This window comes from Dreissena polymorpha, chromosome 10 (assembly GCF_020536995.1).
Source record: "Dreissena polymorpha isolate Duluth1 chromosome 10, UMN_Dpol_1.0, whole genome shotgun sequence".
NCBI lineage: Eukaryota > Metazoa > Mollusca > Bivalvia > Myida > Dreissenidae > Dreissena > Dreissena polymorpha.
The window spans coordinates 70,743,691-70,771,598 of NC_068364.1; the positions used below are offsets into that span (position 1 = coordinate 70,743,691).

The window sequence follows — 27,908 nt, forward strand, 5'->3', positions numbered from 1 at the left end:
CTGCGCGCATGCGTGGAGGTATTGATACTGCTTTAAATACGAAACGAAAGTCACTGTGAGGCTTAAATAGTGTGTACGCAGATAAAGGAAAGAAGTGAATATCAATAATATATCTTCAACCAGTTTATTATTTGGGAATAGTTAACATCATCAGGTATTTATGATTTATCTATGATTTTAAATTTATAGTTAGTAACTATTTTAGTCACGTTTGAACATATTATACTTGTCTGTGTGTGCGAATTATGTACGTGCGCAATTATAACTTTCAGAGATCTTTAAGGGTTTAAAGGGATCTTTTCACGCTTTGGTAAATTGACAAAATTGAAAAAAGTTGTTTCAGATTCGCAAATTTTCGTTTTAGTTATGATATTTGTGAGGAAACAGTAATACTGAACATTTACCATAGTCTAATATAGCCATTATATGCATCTTTTGACGATTTTAAAATCTAAAAATTATAAAGCGTTTCAACGCGAAACGATTGAATAATTTGGAGAGTTCTGTTTTTGTCGTTCAATTTTGTGAAACTACGAAGATTGCTTATATAACGCATAACATACGTCAAGAATGTGTACTCGGCGGAATAGCTCAGTAGGCTAAAGCGATTTTACTTCAGGACTCTGGCAGGACTCCAGGGGTCACTGGTTCGAAACCTGGTCCGGGCGATGTTCTTTTCCTTTTTTTAATTTTATTCTTGATTTTTTACTGAAGCTTTTACGATCCAATGTTTACATTTATCAATATAAAGCATTTCATTAATAAGTTAAAAAATGCCAAAATCTGTGAAAAGGCCCCTTTAACTGTAATAATATTTGCAAGTAAATAATAAAGAAATACTATTTTAAATAAACTAAATAAAATATTTTATAATTTAGTCAGTAAAATATTTTTATGCGGTATAAGATATATAGAAAAAAAACTAATAAACAAAGTTTACAACTTTTAAACGGATCTGTTTATATTTAACACAATCCATCACAAAATTATATATATTAAACATAAACAACAGCATAAAAAGGAAAGCGATTTGCAATTAAATGCGACGAGGTTTAAAATGTTGCAAAATTAACCTTAAATCGCTATTCTGTTCAGTATCGTATCGTTGTCAGTTGAGCCGCGTCACGCGATTTTTTTTTCAAATGCAAACCATGCAGTCTGGGCTACGGTGTCTGTTGGTTGAGACAAAGATACCATATAGGGTAGATCCTCTGAGACTGTGCGGTTGCGCATGCTGATCTGGGGCTATCCTTACCAAATGTGGCATATGAACCATTTTCGCATGACGCTGTTTTTTTTCGACATCCAAAATGACTCAACCAAGCAAACAACAACTTCACAAAACAAAATGCCCATAAACAAATCAATAGGATCGAAGCGAATGGAATGTTTGTATTGCACATATGAATTATTGCCAATTTCAAAAAATATCTCAATACTTATAAAACTTATCTCTTTTTTATTATTCGTTTCATCGTTCGAAAGCATTATTTTAAAACTGCTTTAAGCCACACAAGTAGGTGATTCTGATTATGTTTAACGATACAAGCAGTTGAAATTCAATATAGTGTATGACATAATACGCAGGAATGTGTCAACTAGAACAACGGAAGCTGTCTCTTGCTTAAACTAGCGTATCCTCAGACACGGTTAAAAACTCTGGGTTTAACATGCATTTCAGTTATTTTTTCAGTTAAACATAATACGGACTTCAACATTTGCGTCACTGAAGTTAATTTATTCTACATGCTCTTGATTCTTAAACTTTCATTCCAAAGTCTAGCTATTACTAGTTTCCAATTGAATGCCGAAAATGTGTGTTCCTAATTTCTACATGAAACCGGTTACGGGTACGTTTTTCCTACTTGGATTGCAATTGTAGCAGAACAGAACAGATAACAATACACGCAATTTTGCGCGTCAAATATTCCTAATATTCACCAATAAAGAACCAATACAAGAAATATCACACAATAATGTGCCAGGAAAATTGTTTCGGTAAGAGATTATCTTTTTAAGCAGAAGTAAACCGTGCCAAAAATGAATAGCGTACCAAATTCACGTTACGTTTCTTTATATACAATTTAAAAAATTGTTTGAATTTTCAAAGAAATAGTCGGGATATTGTCTTTGTACATATTGAACATGCCTATATTACATATATACTAAGTATAACAAGTCCATGTATACTAATTGAAACGAATACACATTTGTTTTATCCCTCGGGCAAAAATAGGCTCGGGTCACTATGTGTTCAAAATGTACGAACGGATTGTCCATTGAGGTTTCGAACAGTTCATTAAAAAATTCTCATATTTTATTGACATTAACAAGCCTCTCCTGTCAACATGGATTAATAAACGGACGTTAAAATTAAACGTGTTTACGTCGCTTCCGCATATGACCTGTACGCTATACTATACGTTACCTAGTCTTATATAACGGAGCGTTAGTTTGTTTATTTAATTGGCTTATATTAAATTGCCGTTGGGCGAAATGATTTGATTGATCAAATCATAACGTTTTTGTGTATTAGTCACTTGTCGCGAATGATTGTTGTAACTACATTTAAACTCTGATATTTGCGGTTACTACATGTATTTTCACCACTTCCACGATTACATGAAAAGAACAACTTTATGCATGGACACCTATTATCACGCACGCATGACACAAACTTTGAAGGTCCGGATATGATTCAGAGCTTTGAAGGTCCGGATATGATTCAGAGCTTTGAAGGTCCGGATATGATTCAGAGCTTTGAAGGTCCGCATATGAATCAGAGCTCTTTTTACCAATTTCCTGTGAGTAACGCACCATGTTGCTAGTAAACCTGTATTCAAAATCATGGTCTATTAAAACATGTTTGAATCAAATGAGGATATACGCAAACAGATATAAACTTATTTAATACAATTATTAACCCATGTATGCCTAGCGTCTAGAAAAAATGCATTGGCAAACAGCGTAGACCCTGATGAGACGCCGCATTATGCAGCGTAGACCCTGATGAGACGCCGCATTATGTGGCGTCTCATCAGGGTCTGCGCTGTTTGCTTAAAGGAATTTCTGTAAGAAATATTCTAAATATAGAAATAAATAGAATAGACATCAATAATTTTTGGAAATAAATTAACCCAATTTAGAAGGATATGAGAGTACACTAGGCATAAATGGGTTAAGAAAATATATGTTACAACTTAGCCGTATGATATTGTGCTAAACATGATGGAGAGGAACTGTGTTCATTGCGCGTCGACTTATGCACGAGAGGCGTCCGCTAAACATTACCGGGAGCAAATATCTCTATTATGCACAGTGTTGTAGGACCTAAGGTTATTTCAGATTTAACTAATTTGACGGATTTTTCAATAAATCACTCTCCCACGAACAATATTTAAGTGTATGCGGACTTCGCCAAATGTCCATTGATAAGTTTATCAGTTCACTATAGTGAGTATAGTCGAACACAGTGACGTCACTCTTGATTGATTGAACGTAATGAGTACCCAAATGATAATAGCTTTGGTTCGAAGTGATCACAGTTTACAAGCAGTCATGTATGAGTCGCGTTCTGAGAAAACAGGGCATAATGCATGTGCGTAAACTGTCGCCCCAGATTACCGTGTGCAGTCCGCACAGGCTAATCAGGGACGACACTTTCCGCCTAAATTGGATTTTTGCTAAGAAGATACTTCATTTTAACGAAAAATGTCATAAAAGCGGAAAGTGTCGTCACTGACAAGCCTGTGCGGACTAATCTGGGACGACACTTTATGCACATGCATTATGACCAGTTTTCTCAGAACAGGACTCATATGTATAAAAAAATCAACGCCCCACTCCCAAACCAAGTTCTTTAAATCGATACATGCTTACGGAGCATATGGGGATTTAGAGTGAGCGGATATGCCGTATGCATCGCCCCCCCCCCCCCCCTCATCTCTAAAATTAGCCAAGATTCGACTTTTTGGAATCACATCAAATTAATTTACAGTAAGCTGCTAGCTAATTATTTGCATATGCTACAGTATTGTGTATCTTTGACTGGTCTCTTCATTTTTGTTGTCCTAATTGTTTCGTTAAAAACACAAATGCACAGGAGATCAACATGTCGTCTGCAACAACGATTACGCAGTAATATTACTTATAAAATGAGTTTATTTGCCAATGACACGTAAGGCTTGGAAAACAATTGGTTGTTTCCACTTATCCGATAATTGACAACAATGTATCGACTCTTAACTTGTTTATTCCCCAAATTCAGTTTTCGACCAGTTTGTGCTACATTCGCTAAGATTACTATTTAATTTGCGACATCATTTCTACATTCGAGCATATTCTCTAAATACACATTAAATTACATGAAAATAACCAAATTAATTTACTGTAAAACTTGTTCGGATCCGCTGAAAAAGATACTGGTACGGTGGGCAGTTGTATTTATATGGCTATAGTGAAACATAATCAGATCGAAACAGTGATTTTCGTTTGAGTCTTAGGGCCTTAAAGCCCTCTTGTTTTCGGTTTCCGTTTCTAGTATTCAGATTATAATAGTAATGCACAAAGATTTACTTTAGCGTACGTCTGGGCTTACCTGTGTGTTAGAATGTTAACACAGTTGATTTAAGATTACATTCAACATCGTAATTGTTTGTTGTTATCGCCGTCTGGGATTATAAAGGTCATCAAGTGCGGGCGCAACACCTGTGAAACGAATTGATGGTGTTAGCCGTATGGGTATATTGGTAAGATAGGTGCGGGCAACAAAGCGTGAAACAAATTGGTGGTGTTATTAAGTGCGTTTAACAACTTTGCAATTTCAAGTTCAACTTTAAATAGAGTTACGCTGCATAATGACATCACGTTACGTCATTAGTGAGTCGTGTATCGTCCGTCTGGGCCTTTATTTGCTACCATGTCTAACTTTTAGTTAAGAATCGCTTCCGCTATCGATCGAAATCCATGTTTATCATTGAATCGATTGGAAAAATTAAAGGACTGTGTTCAATCATTCATGATTTTTTTTTATCCTGTGAATATTAAAATTGCTCCAGGGGGATATATATTCCTGAACATCTCCAACAATTATATTTTTTATATTAACGTTAAGGCCGTCGAATTGTCTTTTTTAATAATATTTTTTATTAGTTTATGTATACATGTATGTTAGTAAACTGAAATTCATACATTGTTGAAAAACATTATTTCTTACTTAAAATTATAAATGTTCCAGTGGAATACATAACGCGAATGCTTTTCCCTTCGATTAAAGCGGGTATATACGATTTTTATATGTGTTAAATTGTAATATATTGATACAAATATGTTATCATAACACACAATATGCAAGAAAAATGATACATTTAAGACGAATGTCATAAAATGCAGCAAATACAAATTAGCGCCCCGAGCCGATTGTGACGAAGATAATTCGTACATATTTTCCTACAATAACCGATGCATTCGTCTTTTTAGTGAGTGTTCGTGTGTCGTATGAATCGATATCGCTGCAGGAATTTAAAATGAACCGTTAAACTAAATTTAGATTAACATCGTACATGTATTATATACATGCTGGCGAATTCGGCTGTACAGCCTTTTTCGATTTCAGAATTAAATATATGGCTAATTTCGCATTTTTCGTCACATGTTCTTCTTAACTTTTATTTTAGTTTATATTGAAATATATGTATAATAAGTTTTTTACACATTTTATATTAATAAATAAATATTTGACAAGATCGTATATACCCGCTTTAAATATAAATGTGTTAATGATAATGCTCAATAGACCAGTTTCAAAATACAACCGCTGTTGCTATTTTTAGATATCACGTGACGCGTCGAATTTCAGAACGAGGCTGAACGTGTATAGTTTTGGCAGAGCATGTATCGATGATTATAGACCAATTGATTTTTATTAATTACATTCGCGATTTTCAAGAGCACTGAAACTGGTTACAATTACGGCAAACATATGCATACATGGATGTGTTGTTTAATAAAATATTGATAAGGGGTTATGACATAAACATTCTCACACCTAAGTCATATTTCAAAGCCATATTATATCGTACCACTAGTGTAGATCTATACCGTATACATTTTATTTAATCTTGATTCAAATTCAAGATACCCATTGTCATCAGAACAAATGTGATATGTAGAATAAACATTGATAATTGCACAAAGCAAAAATATACACAAGTCGTATAATACAAAACGTTATTATATAACTTAAATTCTCAAAGGAATGTTTTTCGGTCCGTAATATTTTTCACGAACGATCGAACGTGTAAAATGTGTGTTGACTCAATCATAAGAAAAAGCAAAAGAAAATGCAAAGCACATGAACGGTTTAAATGTTGTGTCATTTTTCGTTTTAATAACTGTAATAAATGTTCTTTTACAGTGAAAGACAATATTGAAGAATTCTTTTATACAGGTGAAAAAACGAACGTGGAGCAAACTGAACTGTCTATGCATATGGCAAGCGGTTCGACGCATAATCCCAAGAAACTAGGTTTCTCATGAGAACCTAAGTTCTCAGAATGAGAACCTAGGTTCTCAGAATGAGAACCTAGGTTTTCGCTTGAAGATTGCACATGGCGTCAAGAACCAAAGTTTTCAAACGAGAACCTAGGTTTTCATGAAAACCTAGGTTCTCATTTGAAAACCTAGGTTCTCATGAGAACCTAGGTTCTCATTTGAAAACCTAGGTTTTAATGAGAACCTAGGTTCTCATGAAAAACCTAGTTTCTTGGGATTATGCGTCGAACTGCTTGCCATATCCGTGGTTTTCATTTGGGAACCATAGGTTCTCTGAGAACCTAGGTTCTCTGAGAACCTAGGTTTTCAGAAAACCTAGGTTCTCATGAGAACCTAGGTTCTCATTATGAGAACCAAGGTTCTCATAGAACCCAGGATCTCTTGAGAACCTAGGTTCTTTGAAAACCTAGGTTCTCTGAGAACCTAGGTTCTCTGAAAACCTAGGTTCTCTGAAAACCTAGGTTCTCTGAGAACCTAGGTTCTCAGAGAACATAGGTTTTCATAATTACGCGTCGGACGGCGTAAACTTGCTCGTTTGGAATACGGGACACATATTATTCAGGGCGCAGGATCAATGGGGTTCACATATGATTACACACGGGCTGGACAGAATGAAAACACGCCGTTAAGAACTTTATTTTTGCAGATATCTCAAGTTATTGAAATATGTTTGCAAAGTCTTTAGCGCATAAAGTTTTCTTGCAGTGTTGCCGATATCTTACTATTGAATAATACATTATTACACATAATCAATAGGGATAAAACTTGTATTTTATACCATAATGATTGCTTCCTACATGTAGGTCACAGACATACTTAAAATAGAAAACTGTACCGTACAGTCGTTTGAGGCCCGAACAAGGGAATTGAATATTTGAAACTCATTTAATGCTGTAACAATATATTATGTAACGATTGATCTGAATTTTTACTCTCAAAATAATATTTACAATTAAAGATGTATTCCATAAACAGTTCAATTTTTTATTAACGTGTTCAGACCAATGTCGACCGATTACTTTACTAATTTCATTCCTAAATAACACCCATGCACGGAAACATGAACAAGAGGCGGTCACTGACGGCTAATGCCTGTGGTCACAAATATTCAACAGATAAGTTTCGTAGAATATTACTGAGCATTGTCTGAACATTGTTCAGAAAATGCTCTTGGGGAGAAACATTCACGGTTTCACGCCTATTTCTATTCATGTTACACATATGCCGCCAGCGTGTACCAAGCAATGGGAGACAACTGGAGGTTAATTATGGCACGCGGTTCGACGCATAATCCCAAGAAACTAGGTTTCTCAGAGAACCTAGGTTCTCTGAAAACCTAGGTTCTCTGAGAACCTAGGTTCTCCGAGAACCTAGGTTCTCATGAGAACCTAGGTTATTGAAATCCCAAGAAACCAGGTTTCTCACGAGAACCTAGGTTCTCATGAGAACCTAGGTTCTCATGAGAACCAAGGTTTATGAAATCCCAAGAAACCAGGTTTCTCATGAGAACCTAGGTTCTCATTTGAAAACCTTGGTTTACGCTTGAGAACCTAGGTTCTCATGAGAAACTAGGTTTTTCATGAGAACCTAGGTTCTCATAGACACATAGAACTTAGGTTCTCATGAGAACCTAGGTTCTCATGAGAACCTAGGTTCTCATTCTGAGAACTTAAGTTCTCGTTTGGTATCCTAGGTTTTCAATAGAACCTAGGTTCTCATTTGAAAACCTAGGTTCTCATGAGAACCTAGGTTCTCATTCTGAGAACCTAGGTTCTCATTCTGAGAACCTAGGTTCTCATGAGAAACCTAGTTTCTTGGGATTATGCGTCGAACCGCTTGCCATATATGCATGCACCTTGATTTCTCTTTTAACGTGATTATAAGTGATAACTATATGTCAAATCATGTCAAAAATCTCTCTTGTGTGTGTGTGTGTGTGTGTGTGTGTGTGTGTGTGTGTGTGTGTGCGTGTGTGTGTGTGTGTGTGTGTGTGTGTGTGTGTGTGTGTGTGTGTGTGTGTGTGTGTGTGTGTGTGTGTGTGTGTGTGTGTGTGTGTGTGTGTGTGTGTGTGTGTGTGTGTGTGTGTGTGTGTGTGTGTGTGTGTGTGTGTGTGTGTGTGTCTTTATTTTTCGGAAACATTCTTAAACCCCGTTGTGGTCAATGAAAATGCTTGTTTTAATTGTGTTCTTCCATACACTAACGAACACTCTTTATAAGACTGTGTTAAGACGGAATTTTATTTTAGCGGTATCCGCTAAATCCATAATTGGATTGTTGCTAAGAAGAGACTTCTTTTAAATGAAAAATTTCATAAAAGCGGAAAGTGCCGTCCCTGATTAGCCTGTGCGGACTGCACAGGCTTATCTGGGATGACACTTTACGCACAAGCATTATGCCCAGTTTTCTCAGAACGCGACTCAATTAGATAGTAATACTACAGTTTTATACATAGTTTTTTCCATGCAAAACAATAACGGTTTGATGAAACCATGCAATCAAAGCAGCCTTTCTTAAAACTAAAAATATTTGAAAAGACATTGTCGAAAAGATGATAAGTTGTGTTTTGAAGGACGTTTTTCATAAAGAAGAATGCACCGACAGATTAAATATTATAACGTTTTGTATTAAATCAATTCCTAATCAATTGATAAAAGGCATCAAAGTTTAATTACATTAACGAATCATTGACAGCTTTGCGATTTGTAAATGTGTATAGCAATTAGACCGAGGGACACACATGAATGTATTTAATGGGTGGTTTGACCTTTGATATTATATCACTGTTACATAATTGCAGGCTCTGTTTAACATTGGTATAAAGGATGTTTTCGCTAAATGCACCATTTTAATTATCTACCATCTAGACGCTTTACAAAACTTTGGAAATACGTGTCTAGATTATCATGACGCTTGTGATGGCGAATTCCCCACTTCCGACTGGAGCAAATGATCTTAAAGGTGGGCAGTGTTCGCAATATTTCAAAAGCCGAAAGAAAATAAACAAATAGCTATTGGAATAGATTAAAAAAATACAAAAACAAACACAAAAACTAATGAATAAATGCATACATACATACATACACACGTAAATACATTCATAAAAAAGTGTAAGATAATTTATTTAATTATCATTAATTAAAGAGCGAATGACTGCATCTATAGTAACATCTCAAATGGTGCTATAACACAATTTTAATTTATGTTCTGAGAAACTGGGCTTAATGCATGTGCGTAAAGTGGCATCCCAGATTAGCCTGTTCAGTCCGCACAGGCTAATCAGGGACGACACTTTCCGCCTAAATTGGATTTTTGCTAAGAAGAGACTTCACAGGCTAGTCTGGAACGACACTTTACGCACATGCATTATGCCCAGTTTTCTCAGAACGCGACTCATTTAAACATTAATGACGAATAAGCCACGTACAATTATGTGTAATTCTCAATCCAATAAATCACCGCAATTTGAATCATTCGATGCTAGTATTTGAACAAAAAAACAAACTTAAACATTTCGATGAGGTGAATATAATCGTGGGAAGTTTTACCTAGCGATGCTACGAAGCAGTAAAAAGTGAAATCAGTTAGTGGTAAATAGTGACATCGTGGTGCAATGAAACTACAGGACATTTTCGTTGACGATGTATATTGCAGTGTTTGCAATAGCGTTTTGTTTTCATGAAATCCGGACTTCGAAAAAATTACTTTTAAAGGCTCTTTCTAAAATCGACTTTTCAGACTAATAATAATGAACACCAGGTTACTACCAACACATGAGTCGTGGATAAACAATCAATTTAAGACAACGTTTACAACCCAGACACCACCACATAACATCGCGCATAACGAAAGAAGACCACAAGAATAAACATAAGCAATTCAACACTACCACAGGGAACGTTACTAACGCAACCACAACTATCATAGCGGTGGACGCAACCAGCCAACCACGATCACCACAAAAACCAGCACAGCTACCACCACCACGACTATCAATTCCACTATTATCACCACCACCAACGCCACGAATTTGGTATCACCTTAGTATTTATATTTTGTATTGTTTGTTTAAGATTACTCGTTGGTGTCGACGAGACTAAAAATGACGATCGAGATAACGGTGAAACGGAGCCAGTCGATGTGGGCGATATCAACACTTTATAACAAACGCCCGTCTATCTCAAACGATTCCGATTCAAGCAGCACATCCGGTCAGACATCGCCTACAGACAATGTTCCAAAGACGTTCCGCTCCGCTTCCGTTTTCGACATTCAGGCGTTGAATCGTCCTGAACGTCTCGGAGGCATTGTTCGAAGATTCCGAAAACGTACCCGCAGTGATAAACCCTGGAAGTTGAACCCAGGCGAGCGCGTCAGCTGCGGTCCTGTTCTTTGCGGCGACGTCGACGCCGTTGACTCCCAGGGACGCACGCTTCTCTTCTACGCGGCGCGCTACGGGCAGTTGGAGACGGCTCGACAGCTGGTGGAGGCCGGATGTGGCCTTGACCAGACCGACTTCCTGGGAATGACGCCACTTCACGAGGCGATTGAGAAAGGCCATCTAGAGATCGCTGAGGTGTTCTTGAAAGATGGTGAGTGCCTTGGTTAAGAGAAAAGTTATTAAAGTTTAACCCATTTATCCTAGTAGACTCTCCCATCCTTCAAAATTGGATCAATCTATTCCAAAATTAGGGATTTCTAGTTCATGTATACTTATTTCTATATTTAGAATATTTCTTACAGAAATTCCTTTTAGCAAAGATGCGGCGTCTCATCTGGGTCTTCGCTGTTTGCCAAGGCCTTTTTTCTAGACGCTAGGCATACATTGGTTAAGTTTTAATTTTTTCATTTTATATTGATTACATCGAAATCATGAAGTTAATTTAAACACTTTTGAGTCCGTTTCCTGGGTAGAACCATTATTTTCTGTTGTTTGGGGAAACCTAAAGAACGCTCCCACAGGTGAACTTTGAAAATCTACATTATTGAATACGTAAAGTGTCGTTCAAGATTAGCTTGCGCGGTCCGCACAGGCTAATAAGGGACGACACTTTCCGCCTAAACTTGATTTTTTGCTAAGAAGGGAATGTCTTGAAACGAAAAATATCATAAAAGCGGAACGTGTCGTCTCTGATTAACCTGTGCGGGTTTCAAAAGCTAATCTGGAACAACACTTTACACACATGCATTAACTCGTTCAGTGCGGGAACCGAATTTTAAAGGCCTTTGCAAACAGTTTGGATCCAGATGAGACGCCACAGAACGTGGCGTCTCATCTGAATCCAAACTGTTTGCTATTCTGATAGTATTCTTTGAAATAAAAATCGAAGAAAATGCTTATTTTAGAAATTCAGCAGACAAAATTTTAGCAGACGACAAATTTCCCAGCATGCAAAGGGTTAAGCCCACTTTGTTTTACAGAGCACAGCTCATTTTTAATATAAAGAACTAGTTTTTAACAGTGTGGTACAGAAATATATCCACGACTTTTACTAACTCATATGAAAGATATAGTTTTTCATTAAATCGACTAATTGTTCGGTGGTAACGACTAATTAAGCCGAAAGATCGACTACTTGTCTCGTGGACTCGACTTAGTTTCATGTCGTTGATGTATTGGATTACAACGTATCCTTTTATTTTTAAATGCGCATTATAATGCTGCATTATAAAAGAAACTTACATCTTGCCAAATGTTGACGTGTGTAAGAGGGACCTTTTCACGTTTTGAAAAATTGACAAAATTGAAAAAAAATGTTTAAGTTTTGCAAATTTTTGTTGAAGTTTTTTTGAAAGGGAACAGTGATACTAAACATTTAACATGCTCCAAAATATCAAATATATTCATCTGTTGACGATTTAAAAACCTGAAAATTATGCAGCGTTACCATCGCGAAAGGATCGTTTGGATACAAGTGTAATTTGGAAAATTTTGTTGTAATCGAGATGTTTTGCAACATAACGAGGTTTGCTCATATAAAGTATACAATACATTTACATCATGTCAGTACGGATGACCGAGTGGTTCAAACTGTTTACTTTTTACTCCAAGGATCAGTGATTCGAGCCAATGTGTGGACTACTTTATTCATTCTTTAATTTGATGTTTGTTTTAAACTGGAACTCTTTAGTTCCGGTGTTTACATTCATCAATTTAAAGCATTTATTCCATTTATGCCTAGCGTCTAGAAAAAAAGGCATTTGCGAACAGTATAGACCCAGATGAGACTCCGCATGATGCGGCGTCTCATCAGGGTCTGCGCTGTTTGCTTAAAGGAATTTCTGTAATAAATATTCTAAATATAGAAATAAATTTACTAGACATCCCTAATTTTGGAAATAAATTGATCTAATTTAGAAGGATGGGAGAGTCCACTAGGCATAAATGGGTTAAATTGTTTACGGGCTGACACTCGATGCCACCCGAATGCATGTCGAGCACACATGCTGGTAATGGTGCTAGTTTATAGAGATAAAGGTTATGCGTGCGCGATCATACATAATACTTAAAATATGACATGATAGTGTAATACCAGTTTTAACTTGTGTACCCACATCATATTATATTCATAAAATGCTAATTTGTCTCTTATTCGGATCAAATATTAAATGTAGTGTGAAACATGATCATCTGTTTTCTAGTCCTCTTCACCCGCCCTTAAAACAAACATCGCACTTAAGACGAATTTGAACAGACGTTAAGATGTCTGACGTCAATCATTTATCAGTAATGATTCCCGTCATAACTAATATCGCATGGCATTATTAACGCTATGCAAATGTGTTTAATTTTAAATTTTATATCAGGTTCGAATCATTGGTGTCTTGTTCTGAGAAAACTGTGCATAATGCGTGTGCGAAAAGTGTCGTCCCAGATTCTACTGTTACGGAGAAACACATTGTAACAATTATTTGAAACTGTGAACAAAATAAAATTGTGTCTTAATCTCTGAGAATTGGACAGAATGCATGTTCGTAAAGAGTCGTCCCAGATTAGCTGTGCAGTCCGCACAGGCTAATCAGAGATGACACTTTCCGCTTAAACTAGATTTTTGGTAAAATGGGACTTCCTTTAAACGAAAACTACCATTAAAAGGGACTTCCTTTATACGAAAAATACCATTAAATCTGAGACGACACTTTACGAACATGTATTTTGTCCAATTCTCACAGATTAAGACACAATTTATCTTTTTCACAGGTTCAAACAATTGTTACAATGTGTATCTCCATATCAGTAGAATAATGTTATGTCTTTTCTTCGACAAATGCGTTTGAGCCATTGCCCTTCTTAGCATTAACACATTTATGCCTAGTCACATCCTTCTAAATTGGATCAATTTATTTCCGAATTTCGGGATGTCTAGTTTATTTATTTCTATAATAAGAATATTTCTTACAGAAATTCCTTTCAGCAAACAGCGCAGACCTGATGAGACGCCGCATCATGCGGTGTCTCATCTGGGTCTACGCTGTTTGCCAAGGCCTTTTTTTCTAGACGCTATGCATACATGGGCTAATCTTTAAATTTAACTTGGCCTTGGCAGGAGTAAGGTAACATTTTGTATTCACGTGGTTCCGAAATTTGGACTTTGAACTCCCTGCCGGTAAGATACTATTTCTGTCCTAGGCCTGCCCAGATATTTCGCTATTTAATCTTCGGTTGAAGCAACTGGGTCATTTAAGCTAAAAGTATGCCTTACTCGACCCAAATTTGCACGTGATATTTTTTATCTCGAAGGACATAGTTTGCAAAAATAGGGTTGACTAAGCTCACAGATAAATCCTTTTAAAACAATGAATACAGATCTCAATTCTAGACTTTGCATTTGTCATCCAAATGTTGTTGTTGTTCTTCAATCCAATTTGCAAATGTACTGTTCCTTCAAACCACGACAGCCACACATATATTCCTGTCCGATTTAGTTTCGCACCATTTTCTTCTAGATTTTTTTTTCCGAATAATGATAATCGATAAAGATCAACGACATTTCAAATCGTCAAACGTCATATGTCGTTGTACAATGTCGAGTATCGTACCATGTGTCGCTTTTACAGTTCCAACGACGCCATTAGTTGTGACAACCAGTCAAATATCTGCATAAGTTCTTGTTTTCATCATAGAAGCCACAACATCATGTTTTCATCTATATACCTCAGCTTTTTTTGCTTTGACGTAACTTGAGGAAGCCCGTTTTTTTATTAAATGCAAAGCAATCTTGAACACAGACATAAAAACGCTTACAATTATATAAGAAATTAAAATTTGAAACATTTAAAATAACATTGTTAATGTAGATTTGTTTATATACTTGTCACTATTATTATTTTCAGGCAAGGCCGATCCCAACATTCCTAAACGTGACGGTGAGACGCCATTGATTACGTCATCGGCACGTGGTGACCTGGAAGCGGTCCGTCTTCTCCACAAATACGGTATGCGCAATATATGTTTTTAGCAAAGCCATGGACCAATACAAACAGTTTGTATAGGTCTCTGGCAAATAATTGTCTCTACAATTTCCTCAATAATACGGTTGCATGTGTCACATTTTAGGATCGCAGAATTTGAATACTACATTTGTAGTAATTATTTTTGCATTCTTTTATAAAAAAAACGGTTTCATGTGTCACATTTTATTGATGCATAATATGATTACTAAGACAGAGATGAGTGAAGATAATACACTAATTCCAATTTAGTTGTATTATGTTCATTTCGGATAAGTTTACAACGCTAGTACGTTTGACATATATCTAAATTTAATGACTTTGCATCCCTAGGCAAGTTTTTCTTAGATATGATAATAACTGATCATTAATATGCGTTCAACAAACATTTAGTTAGTTTAACCCCGAAAATCAAAAACACTTTGCATGCATGTACAAACACCATATACATTGCAGTTCGTTAATATCTGGTTTGTGCGGGTATAAAACCATTATACATTTCATAAAAGCGTGAGAGGCCGAGGCCAAGGTCGAATGAACCAGAACAATCAATACGATATTGTAGATACATTCGTGGACTCGAAAATGAGATTTACATGTAACATGACCGCGCCGCTGATGTTTTATGATCCTTAAAGATGTAAATTTGTCCAGGACATCTTACTAAAGCGAATCCTTGTCGGAGCATTAAAGTCGTAAATCTTATATAAATTAACACATATTATAAAAAACATATAGTTAAATTATTATATATTATATATTACTTGTGATAAATCACATAAGCATATGATATATTATCACGTATCTGCCAGTTTAATTTCACAAATGTTAAGTGTTCAAGATAGAAGATATTGTATATCTATTGCATAAAATGCAAATTCAGTTTTGGCTACTCGTATTAATCCATTAATAACCAAATTATTTTATTTTTTGCAATTTGATTAAAAACTGTAAGGAACTATATAATAATGCTCTTAAACAACTTTATAATGATATTTACTTTTGGCATATCATTGCTTTATGCAATTTTAGTCATGTCCCAAATTTGGGACGACAGACACATAAGATATCAATATTCGTATATATTCCATCTTTCAGTAATGACACATTTACTTCCAAATATGCACGAATGTATGTTTTTCTGCATGTTTATGACCATCCAATCACCTGTCTATGAATTGTGAAATATATATCTCCACTTATGACTGGCGATGAAATGCTATGAAACATCTGTCATGGAGTCCAACATTACACTTTACGCAGATCCGGGTTGACTTTCTGCCACATAAGGCAAACCGTTTATGTGTGTTGTTTGGCGCAATGTAGTGGTCGCGCCTGTCTTACCTGACAGCAGCCGGTACTCTGCGATTAATGTGCATGACCCTCCCAACCGGACGTCCGCGCAAAGCTCGTTGGGAATACCGCATAAGATAAACTTTGCATATTTCCCGCCTGAAATCTAGAAGATCCATGGGTTGGTTCTGATATGATACGGTTAACCTGTACAGGATCCAGGCATTTTACACAACCATGTTCATCTTCCCCTTCTAGGAATGTTGGGCATCCGTTGCTCATTCTGGTTTTGTTGCACACTGATCTGATCGTCATAGTCAATAGTGGTGTCCGATGCATCGGACACAGAATCTATATCATTACTCTCATCCTGCGATGTGTCCGAATGGTTAATGTCTGTGATGTTTGGGACTGATCCGGTGGCACTTCGCACAGAAACAGTCACATCAGCACGAAGTTCCCTGTCAAATTGTTAATATGGCCTCCGAGGTCTTCATCCCCGCTATCGACATCACGTTTTGTAGGATCTTCTGGTCCAGTCATGAACACATCAGCTACTTGAAAGTCTGTATCATCTTCAAGAAGATGCAACACATCATTTACAGTGATCCTGTTAACATAAATTTATATAAATGAAGTTGTAAAATAGTATTATTTGTTATTTTTACAGACCACACTAAATCTCAATTTTGTACACATATGTGCTTAGCGTCCCAAATTTTGGACATGATATTGATTAGTAAAAAGTCAAGGGAAAATAAGTAAATACTTATATTTCCATTAGTGTACATTATAAAAATCACATATTTCAATGTTACAAATCAATAATTTTGACTGTATTACAAAAATGTATGATTGAGCATAAATACATACATACCTTTTTTAGCCAATGTAAGTCCAAGAAAAATTTGCCCCTTGTCGTTAAATGCAGCCTTATGAATGCATGAAATCTCTTTCTGCTTTTATCTCAAATTGTGTTACCTGATACAAAGGACTGATAGCACAGCCACACAACAGAGATAACTGTATATTAATCACTGAAATAATTAACACTGACCAGATTTCCTAGGTGTCCCAAATATAGGACGCTGGTCATTAATGGGTTAACTTGAGCACTCCGGACAGGCTTGCCAGAGACGACAACTCCCTCCAAAACTAGATTTTTATTTGACTTTGGAAAACAGAAAATATAATTTGTAAACTTTTCAAAATATTTGCTCAGACACTATGGCACTATGAGTATAGTGTAAATATTATCATGTTCATTGGCCCACATTGCACGAGACATGTTGAAATGTTTAAAAGCGAAAAGTCAAGTATAGTCAAAACAAATTGGCTTAAGGACGGGCATTGAAAGTATATTTCGCAAGCTTTTCACTAAAGCAAAATGCAAACATAATGTTGATTGTATGCGCATTTGTTCCATGAGGGCAGGACGCAGGTCGACTTGCGGTCGGCGGCTGTTGGTTTCCGGGGGGTGTCAAGCATTAAAATATGGCGTGATCCGTACTCGCATAGACCTACGGGACAGTACGGGTCTTAACCTATCTGTACTTAAGTAATGAGAACATCGATATATAATGTCCGAGCGAAAAGGTCACTGACCTTTTTTTACAAAAATGTTTTCTCATTATTTTCAGGAACCACTCAAAAACCCAAATGCGCTGAGAAATCGCAAATATTTATGCCTAGTGGACTCTCCCTTCCTTCTTAATTGTATCAATTTATTTCCAAAATTAGGGATGTCTAGTATATTTATTTCTATATTTAGAATATTTCTTACAGAAATTTCTTTAAGCAAACAGCGCAGACCCTGATGAGACGCCGCATCATGCGGCGTCTCATCTGGGTCTACGCTGTTTGCCAAGGCCCTTTTTCTAGACGCTAGGCATACATGGGTTAATACAAGGTACTATGAATTATATTCGTCACCGCGATGCTCTGTACAAAGGGATTTTTCTTTCGAAGCAGTTTAGTCATATGACAATGGACATGGCAATGGACATTAAAAAGAACTTTTTTACAGATTTTAATAATTAAAAAATATTCACTGGAAAATCTTACAGAGCTGCAATAGTGTGCATAGTGTTATAAAAGAGAAACAGAGATATTAAAATCCCGTACTCTAGAAGCAAATGCTAACTCACTACCATTACAACAGGCCAGGGGGACGGTTTCATAAATGATCGTACGGCAATATTAACTTACGAGCGCATTATTTGAGTCGTGTTCTGAAAAAACTGGGCATAATGCATGTGCGTTAAGTGTCGTCCCAGATTAGTCTGTGCAGTCGTGTATGAGTCGTGTTCTGAGAAACTGAGAAAACTGGGCATAATGTAAAGTGTCGTCCCAGATTAGCCTGTGCAGTCCGCACATCAGGGACGACACTTTCCGCTTTTATGACATTTTTCGTTTAAATGAAGTCTCTTCTTAGCAAAAATCCAGTTTAGGCGGAAAGTGTCGTCCCTGATAAGCCTGTGCGGACTGCACAGGCTAATCTGGGACGACACTTTACGCACATGCATTGTGCCCAGTTTTCACAGAGCACGACTTATTTAATCTAAAAATGTAGGCGTATTCGATCGCCATTCTTCCCAAATCTATACATGGTCAGAGATGCCAATGAAATTAAGTTATGTGCTTATAAGTTATAATCTTATGATATGGAATTGAGCAATTATGCATCATCGAAAACTAAATCGTATCGTAAAAGTGTACTACGGTGTTTATTGAAACGGTCACCAGCTTTTGAAAATTTAGGATAGTGTAAACAATATGTGGGTAATATGAGTTTTTACTTAAATATTTTGAAAAGCGTTACATACGCTTGATACTTTACCAAATTTTGAATAATTATTAAAAATGAACGACCTAATAGTTTGAACGGTTTTTGTTTATAAGGAGTGCTGTTTTTCTTGTTTGAATGTAACAAATACATTGCTTTTTCAAACTATGACAATACTGTTTTACAAAATGTCTTTTGTACCAAAGCTCTAAACATATTCCATTACCGACCTTAGATCTATGCACACATGTCCTGAGTAAGTTGGTTCACTAGTACTCAGTTCACATTATAAGTGCAAATAACTGATAACTGCTCTACTTGAGTCAACATTAGAAGGTACATCGCCATAGGAATAGTTGTATGACAAATCACCACACAAGTTATGTAAGCGGGAATGGAAATTAAAACACGGACCGATATCACATTTATCAAAATTTCTGTAAACACACTGCTCTATTTTATTTTCAAAATAATTCTTGCATTTTAATTTTTTATAACTTCTTTTTATAACTGATAAGATCATGTTGGTTGCACGCCTCCTGGGCCTGTCTGACATTCTTCGGTCGCTACACATATCCAGTATCTGATTTAGGCCGTGTTTTGATCACGCGGATAACGATACTGTTCAAATAGTTATGAACTAATATAACGTCGTTTTTACAGCCATACGTTATAATGCAATTGACTATTGATAGACATGTCTTCACTGAAAAGTCAGAAGCTTCTATCAAACGTCTTTGTATATACACCCATTACCTTGTCTGGCTTCAAGGAGCTTATTATTGAATTGTTCACTCCACACATCCGTTATGCAATTGTAGGCATATTTTAAACTTCGTAAGGAGGAAAAGCCTTACATAACGAGTGACATAATACATAATTAAAGAGATTCTATGACATCATGAATATTAATATATACTTTCGGCAAAACATCTAAAGCTACAGGAACCAAATGTGCTATATTGGACAGAAAACATTATGAAGAAATCATCTACAAAGTTTTATCAAATTATGCCCCTGATGTAAAAACTTACCACGCTCCGATGTCAAAAGGTTAACATTTACTTATATGAAACAACAGATAACAAGAAATATCTTTAAAAAAGATATACGGCGTAAATAGTTTAATGAATGAGATCAAGGATAGCGAATGTCTTTTTCTGTGCAGTTCTTAGCTGCATCACACGCAGTACGGGATGTTACGGGGAGTTTTCGCGGCTTATTTTACATTATAACATATTGCTGGTCATAAACCTATAGATACAAAACAGAAAACCAAAAGAAGAATGGAAGTGAAATTTAAACATATGAGTCAACCGGCCACACGAGAAGTATCCGTATTTATAGGCGCGTTCTTCGAACAAACCTTTTTTAGTGGTTTGTCGGGCATTGCTATTTGATTCGATTATTAACAGTATCAATTATCATCGTGCTAATGCTTAAAGTAATATTATGGGCATTTTGCACTGTTGAATTGAGCTGAAAAGAATTAACAGGTCAAAATAGTTAGTTAAAATGTGGTTACTGATTAATTATCTGCAACTCACCTTGCTACCAGTTGTTTATAAAAATATATTTTATATTCGATATTCTTACGTGACCCACCCAGTCCTGTAAGCTGAAATGATCCGTAAAACAATTTCGTGTCTTTGTGTCGTATGAACAAATCTGCACTAAAACTAAATTTAGGTTCAATTCGTAAACGCATGATCAGTTGTCAAACGAAAGTACGGTTGATATTCAAATGCATTATTTTTCTCTTTCTGGTATATTGTTTTAGTATGATGATGCTGCATTAATTAATATAAGTGTATATGAAGTAGAAACATCAAAAATAATCAACGGTTGCGATAGACACCTATAAACTGTTACATGCTCATAATATCACTTTAGTACATTAGGCAATATGGACGAATAATTATTGTTAAATTTATCAACAATAATATTTATCATTGTATTGTTGAAAACACATTAAGAATCTATTATTTACATACCATAATTATATTGCTGAATATCTTCATTTAACATATTTCTGGTCTAAAGAAAATTCCAGGTCACCTAGTTCACGGATAGCGTCTTTATTATATAACGATTATTTTACTGGCCGCCAACTCCGGTGATGACTTGTATATAAACTCTGAATGTCCGCGAATTGACCCGATATACCTCGCGGGTTGAAATGCAATGCTTTAAAGTGAGGCCTCGCTTCCATTGCTCTTTATACTTTTACATGTTAACATGTTGACAGGAATAAGGAAGTAAGTACTAAATATGAGAACATAGCCTTTTAAGTATAAACGCTCTTGCGCTGGTAATACTCTGAAAATAAAAGGTGTACGCACAAACTGTATTGATGTCGAGAATTGAGTGTAAAACTGTTCTATCTATTAAGCCTTTTCATTCGAGATAAAATTGTTTCATACAGTAAAACAGTGTAACAAAGACGCGGATATGTTTCCAATGTTCTGGTGGTATACTCAAATCAGCCAATGGAATAAATGAAGTGTATTCATTCGTACCTAGCCGCGGGAAATTTTATTGGAATTTTATTGGACACTTACAAAGGTCAGGCTAAGGTGAAAAGCTGGCTTATGCAGCTTACGCCGAAAAACCTTTGGCCTGAAACAACAAGGCACACAGATTTAATAGTTGGCTTGTGATAGCGTATTAAGGACCTAAACGAAATGTGCTCCAGTTATGCCACTTGAGTAAAAACCGGTCACAACCCGGAGATTTCAAACTTTTATATTGACGTATTTACATAAATACTATATTTTTGACTGAAATCGCATGGTCAAATTTGGCATGTAGTATAGCGGGCCTCTCAAAATGGTGTTAATAACTTTACCTCAGATTCGAACCTGACCACGCCCCATGACTTACGGTTGTTACAAACTGTAGTTATAAAAAAAGATAGATGTGGCATATAGAAACAATCTTTGATACTTCTTTATGACCGCTACTCATAATTGATAACGCAGTAATTGAACGAGATCTTACGTGCAATCGTGGTAACATGACGTATTTTAAAACGAATTATCTCTTAAACAGAGTTATAATTGTTCCATTAATCAGATAACTAATCATAAATACACCACAGTCGTGTTTACTTTCCAACAACATGCGATAGGGATATCCGGCAAACAAGATACCATTGCATCAATGTGAATCCATACATATCTATTTATCAAACGGATATTGGTTATTCAAAGTGTTCTCTACACATTTGTACGGGCATTTTTATTATTTTATTCTCATAACACGCAAACGCAACGGACATCATATTTTAGAATCTGAGAGATGAACTTTACCATGATATAAACATCACCATTCATCTAATAGTGATATTTAACAAACAACACGTTCGTATCAGTATATATCAGATATACATAAATGTGCATCTTTTCCGAAAGTAAGCCTTGCTCCAATTCAGTCATGTGTTTGCATAATAGCCGCAAATCCGTCTTGTAGACCAAATTGGTAGCTAAGTGAAAGGTCTTATTTTTCTTCCTTTGTAAAAAGGTGTATCCGGTAAGAGAACTCCGATGATAAAATCAATGACAATACCACTGGTGTAAGACCTTCTAAAATTCGCATTACCTGAAATCTAACTCTGACCAAAATGCTATATTTTCATCGTTTACTTTTGGGTTATAGTAATACGAATTAATTTTTATAAGCTATTTGTGGTTTGCTATGACCGTGTTAACCTACCATGTTTCTCGTGTCAAGTGTCCTGTAAACAGCATAAGTATGTTCCAAATAAAAGCACCATCAATTCAAGAAAATTGTCACACTGGTCTCTTTGTGATTGTTTACTAAAATGTCGAAATATGTAAAATGCATGCATTTGACGGATAAGCTCAATTCAATGACATTTTGATAACCATCAGCTATATAGTGATTAGTAAATATTAATATAAAGTAATACGTATGTCTATATGTGTCTTGTTCTGTGAAAATTGGGAAAAATGCATGTGCGTAAAGTGTCGTCCTAGATTAGCCTGTGCAGTCCACACAGGCTAATCAGGGACGACACTTTCCACTTTTATGGTATTTTTAGATTCAAGGAAGTCCCTTCTTACCGAAAATCAAGTTTAGGCGGAAAGTGTCGTTCCTGATTAGCCTGTGCAGACTGCACAGGCTAATCTGGGACGACACTCTACGCACATGCATTAAGCCCAGTTTTATCAGAGCAAGGCTCATATCATATATATGTATAGTGTCAGTGTGCATTGAACTCTCACCTACTCAAGTGATGATATTTTTAAGTTTGTTATTTTATCACGCTACCTCATAGCTATTGACGTATGTAGACGAGAAATGTATCACGAATAGTACATTCCTGTTTAAAGACCCAGTTTGTGTTTCAAATACTGCAGTAATTTGTGTTTATGCAATTTGTAGAAAATGATCATTTGTAGTATTTTTTAGAATGAACAACATTTAAAGCATTTGCGATCATTTTATCATTTTAAAAGCAACAATAACCGCCCCTCGCTTAAATGATTTGAGGTGATTACTTTTTCAATAGCGACCTGTTTCCATCACAACTGACAAAAAACTGTATTGATGTAAATTTATACAGATTCAAGGCTGTTATTTCTCAAACGGTGTGACCTTTTTTTTCAGGAGCAGACGTAAACAAATGTGACGTCACCGGTTGTCCCCCAATTTACAGAGCCATCCAAAGCGGCTGGAATGCGATTGCTGATTTTCTGTTAGACAAACAGTGTGACGTGAACAAAACGACAGCCACTGGAATGACCTGCTTCTTCGCGGCTTCGCACTGCAACAAAATAAACGTTAACCAGATCACAAGACGGCTATTAAAAGCAGGTAAATATGTGGTGATTGAAGACATTTTCTGGTAACGTAAATTTTGTATTAGATTTAGGGAAAAGCTTTTAACTATTAATTTAAATTCAATAATGATTAACAAATAATATGCACGTTACTGTTAGTAGATACACAACTAGAGATGAATCACATATCAGCTACACATGATCAAAATTTCCAACAGGCCAGTAGAAATCGTGCGGTCAACGAATGCATATTCGAATCACATGTTAAGCGTTGAATAAGTGCACACGGTTTCAAGTTCAAATCCGTTTTCTTTATAAACATTGCCGAATAACATTGGATACACAAACACGAATTGGCTGTAACAGGTTTATTTTAGAAGCTTCATAAACGTATAACCATAGTACATGTATATTCCTCGCGCAGATTACGATTTCAAGAAAGACAAGGAGTGGCTAGAGACGGAAGGCTTTCCAATCACGTTGGAGGATGACTCGGAACTTTTCGCCAAAATAGCAAAAAGGGCGGGGCTACGGAAGGTCAAAAGGCATAACTCATTCATCGCTTCGGGCAAGCGAAGGCTGTTCAGATTCTTTCGGTCGATTTCTACCTGATATCCACCAACTTGGGCTTATTATCATCAACCAGTTTCTTGATTTGAGACTTAACATAAAGGATATATTATTACTATTGTGATGAACTTAATAAGCCGCTATGTGGAATTGCGATTGACATTTTTTTCACCGCTTATATTATTATTCTTCATTCAATGATATTGTGATGGCATGAGAATTATTATAAATCTGTGGATGTGCAAATTATGAATGTACAATGAGTAATATAAGGGAACTCCAGAAGCAGTGTTTGCCCAACACTTAATTCTAAAGTCGCTAGTGTCAAAAATTGCAAAAATTGGCATATTTGGTATCATTTTGTCGGGCTTGACGAGCTCTACACGATGCAACAAACGGCATATGTGTACCTTTCTCTACTAAGGCACTATTGACCCCTCAACATTGGCGAAACACGACAATTTTCTATTCATTTTTATTCTTAAATCGCGAATGTCTTGTGTAGGATTCAGCCAATTATACGTCGCCTTAAATCTAAAGTCGCGAATGTCAAAAAATTGCACATATCGACATATGTACAAAAATAATTAATTAATAAATATATTTTTATTTTAAAAGCATTTGTCTTTAAAAATTTTCAAATTGATAGATTGCATACATCTCAACCACCTGTCAAAATTTCATAAAGATATCTTGTTGTATAATACCTGGTTGTTATTTCAAAACTTTAAAAGCAATTTTCTCAAAATCGCTTTTTTGGACTTTTGTGCATTTAGAATAAGAGCGACGCCTACTTAATTTGACATATCCTGTAATTGTAAATCTAAGAAGTGTTCAGGTAATGTTCAAGCCTTATGAATAAATGTAAATAGTCCTTATTTCGACTAATATACCGTCTATATAGTCGTGTAAAATATTGTTTAAGCTATTTAATTGTATTGCTGTTAATTGTTGTCTACTTAATAAATGCTTTACTATTGTGGTTTTATACACATTGTTTTTATGTTATTGTTTTATTTGTATCCGACTGTATGTGCTAATTGTTTAATCATTTTACAAATTTTTCTGTAAGTCTTATCGACAATACAATAATTGGTTTACATCGATGTAACTGTGATACAGTATGAAGTAACAATTACATGCCCTAAAGTCGATTCCGTGCACGATTGTGCGATATAGTGTCTGGAAAGTATACACTGTTGACACCATATCATGTATTTCACTATATAATATGCCTTATTAATCCACTTATGCCTAGCGTCTAGAAAAACGGCATTGGCAAACAGCGTAGACCCAGATGAGACGCCGCATGATGCGGCGTCTCATCAGGATCTGCGCTGTTTGCTTAAAGAAATTTCTGTAAGAAATATTCTAAATAAAGAAATAAATATACTAGACATCCCTAATTTTGGAAATAAATTGATCCAAATAAGAAGGATGGGAGAGTCCACTAGGCATAAATGGGCTAAAGTATCCACAACCGGTGATGTCCTATTTTCATAGAATTACTACAGATAATATGCCCAACTTAAAGCCACACACCTTGCCTCTGACTTTGAAATGAAATACATATTAATCAATACATATAGATGCAATTTGAAAGTGTGCAAAATTGTCATTAAATCTATAGTCTAGTTAGCAAGTAATTTATTATTTCTCAAACGGTACCGAAAGTAGAATTTCTAGACGTATACGTCCATTCATTTCAACAAACGCGATTATTTTTAAGTTTTAAAGCGCAAAAAAGACGGATTTCTACCTTGTAACCACCAGATATATTCGAATTGGCATACATGAAATTAAATCTATAGCCTAGTTAGCAAGTAATTTATTATTTTTCAAACGGTACCGCTTTTAAAACCGAAAGAGGATTTCTAGACGTATACGTCCATTTCGACAAACGCGATTATGCTTAAGTTTTAAAGCGCTAAAAAGACGGATTTATACCTTGTAACCATCAGATATATTCTAATTGGCATAGATAAAATATGTTTCTAATTTATAATTAAATTTACTATGCAAAATAAGGTGTGTGGCTTTAATTGTTTATATGAAAAACAATTTAAGATGAACCGTCATTGGCATTCTTTTTCAACCGCATGACACTGTTGCTTGTATTAATGTTCTTCGAGTTTCTCCAATTTAGTACGAGTGTAAATGTTAAAATGTGAAACTGTAAAAAGTATACACGTATTATGAAACGGTTACAGTTATAATATATTCATGAAACCTTTTTCTTTACAATTTTGCAATCGTAACTGTTATTCATATCTTAACTTAGAATTGCTTGCAATTGTTGAATAAACGATGAATGAAGATGATTTTTACTACACCAAGTACCGTGTTCTTTCGAGTTTTTTTTAATCTGATATTTTCTTTAGGTAAAACGTATTTTTCAGTTTATTATATCAAATTATCACTGGTCGTCAGATGTTTTTGTTATATGTTTTATGCATTACTTAAAATCGGTATTTTGCAATTTACAACATTTTCGCATCATCAAAAATTATTGTTATCGTGTTATCACTCTAGTCTATAATGCTACTTGTTACATGCTTTCGTAAGTCTTCTTAAGACCTATGTAATGGGAGTAACCATTGCAAACAGTCAGTTGTCTGAGCATGGGTTTCACTCTTTACCATTTGAGTCGTATTCTGAAAAAACTGGGCATAATACATGTGCGTAAAGTGTCGTCCCAGATTAGCCTGTGCAGTCCGCACAGATCTTTTATACTAGGGCACGTTTTATTCTCCATTTTACCTTTCGAAGCAAGTATCATTATATGTTTTGTTCATAGCTATGATCTGCTCTTTGTTTATATTCCTAATACATGGAAAATAAAATGTTATAAAAGTGTTGATGGACATTTTGTGCATCCGATCGTAGTTGTGCACTGACCATAACAAGTAAAACGAATTTTAACATACCGCTAAAGGTTTTTACTCAGGCATAGAAAAACGAGAGTTTTATTTTTCGTCGACGCATTAATTAGAAAATGAGGGTAAACTAATAATACGACTGTAGGTTCGAACTTAAAATATGTTTAAAATAAATAATTAAAGCAGTTTTTTTTTCATAAAATTTACAAATAATAAATAATTTACAAAATTCTTTTGGCACTAAATATTATATTTTGAAATATTATTTAGGTGTTGTTTTTTCGGAATTTCTTTTCGATTTATTGACTAAACAAGTGACTAGTGTTATCCATATGTTTTGCATTACTGTAACCCATGCTTTTGCCTACGAGTGCATTGCGCATGCGCGAAAATCGGGAATAAAAAAAATAACAATGAACTGGTCTATACCGACCACGTTTGAGCGTTTCCGGCTAATACGCGAGACGGAACCGGATGATAAAAATATTGACTCTTTGAAGGTTAGTTTGTTCGTTGAGAATTCTCAATTATGTAATTAAAGTTCAGATTTTCAACACAACAATATTCCACGAAACA

The 27,908-nt window shown here is 35.6% G+C and overlaps 1 protein-coding gene and 1 long non-coding RNA gene across 2 annotated transcripts; one reads left to right on the forward strand and one right to left on the reverse strand.

Moving 5' to 3' along the window:
- Positions 1 to 27,311, forward strand: LOC127847118 (poly [ADP-ribose] polymerase tankyrase-1-like). Its single transcript, XM_052378757.1, has 5 exons — positions 1 to 154; positions 10,623 to 11,141; positions 14,884 to 14,985; positions 23,711 to 23,917; positions 24,308 to 27,311. Exons 2-5 carry the CDS (start codon positions 10,652 to 10,654, stop codon positions 24,493 to 24,495), a joined length of 987 nt encoding a protein of 328 aa, XP_052234717.1. The 5' UTR covers positions 1 to 154; positions 10,623 to 10,651; the 3' UTR covers positions 24,496 to 27,311.
- LOC127847123 (uncharacterized) lies at positions 15,242 to 17,394 on the reverse strand. The gene is made up of 2 exons (XR_008033826.1): positions 17,171 to 17,394; positions 15,242 to 16,903 (listed from the first exon to the last, which is right to left on the reverse strand). It is a non-coding gene; the product is annotated as an uncharacterized LOC127847123 (long non-coding RNA).
- Positions 27,312 to 27,908: the final 597 nt, after the last annotated feature.

Coding starts and splice junctions, on each gene's coding strand:
- LOC127847118 (XM_052378757.1), top strand. CDS start 10,652: ATGACGATCGAGATAACGGTGAAACGGAGCCAGTCGATGTGGGCGATA. Junction 14,986..23,710: donor CCGTCTTCTCCACAAATACG/GTATGCGCAATA, acceptor CTTTTTTTTCAG/GAGCAGACGTAAACAAATGT. Junction 23,918..24,307: donor AAGACGGCTATTAAAAGCAG/GTAAATATGTGG, acceptor TTCCTCGCGCAG/ATTACGATTTCAAGAAAGAC.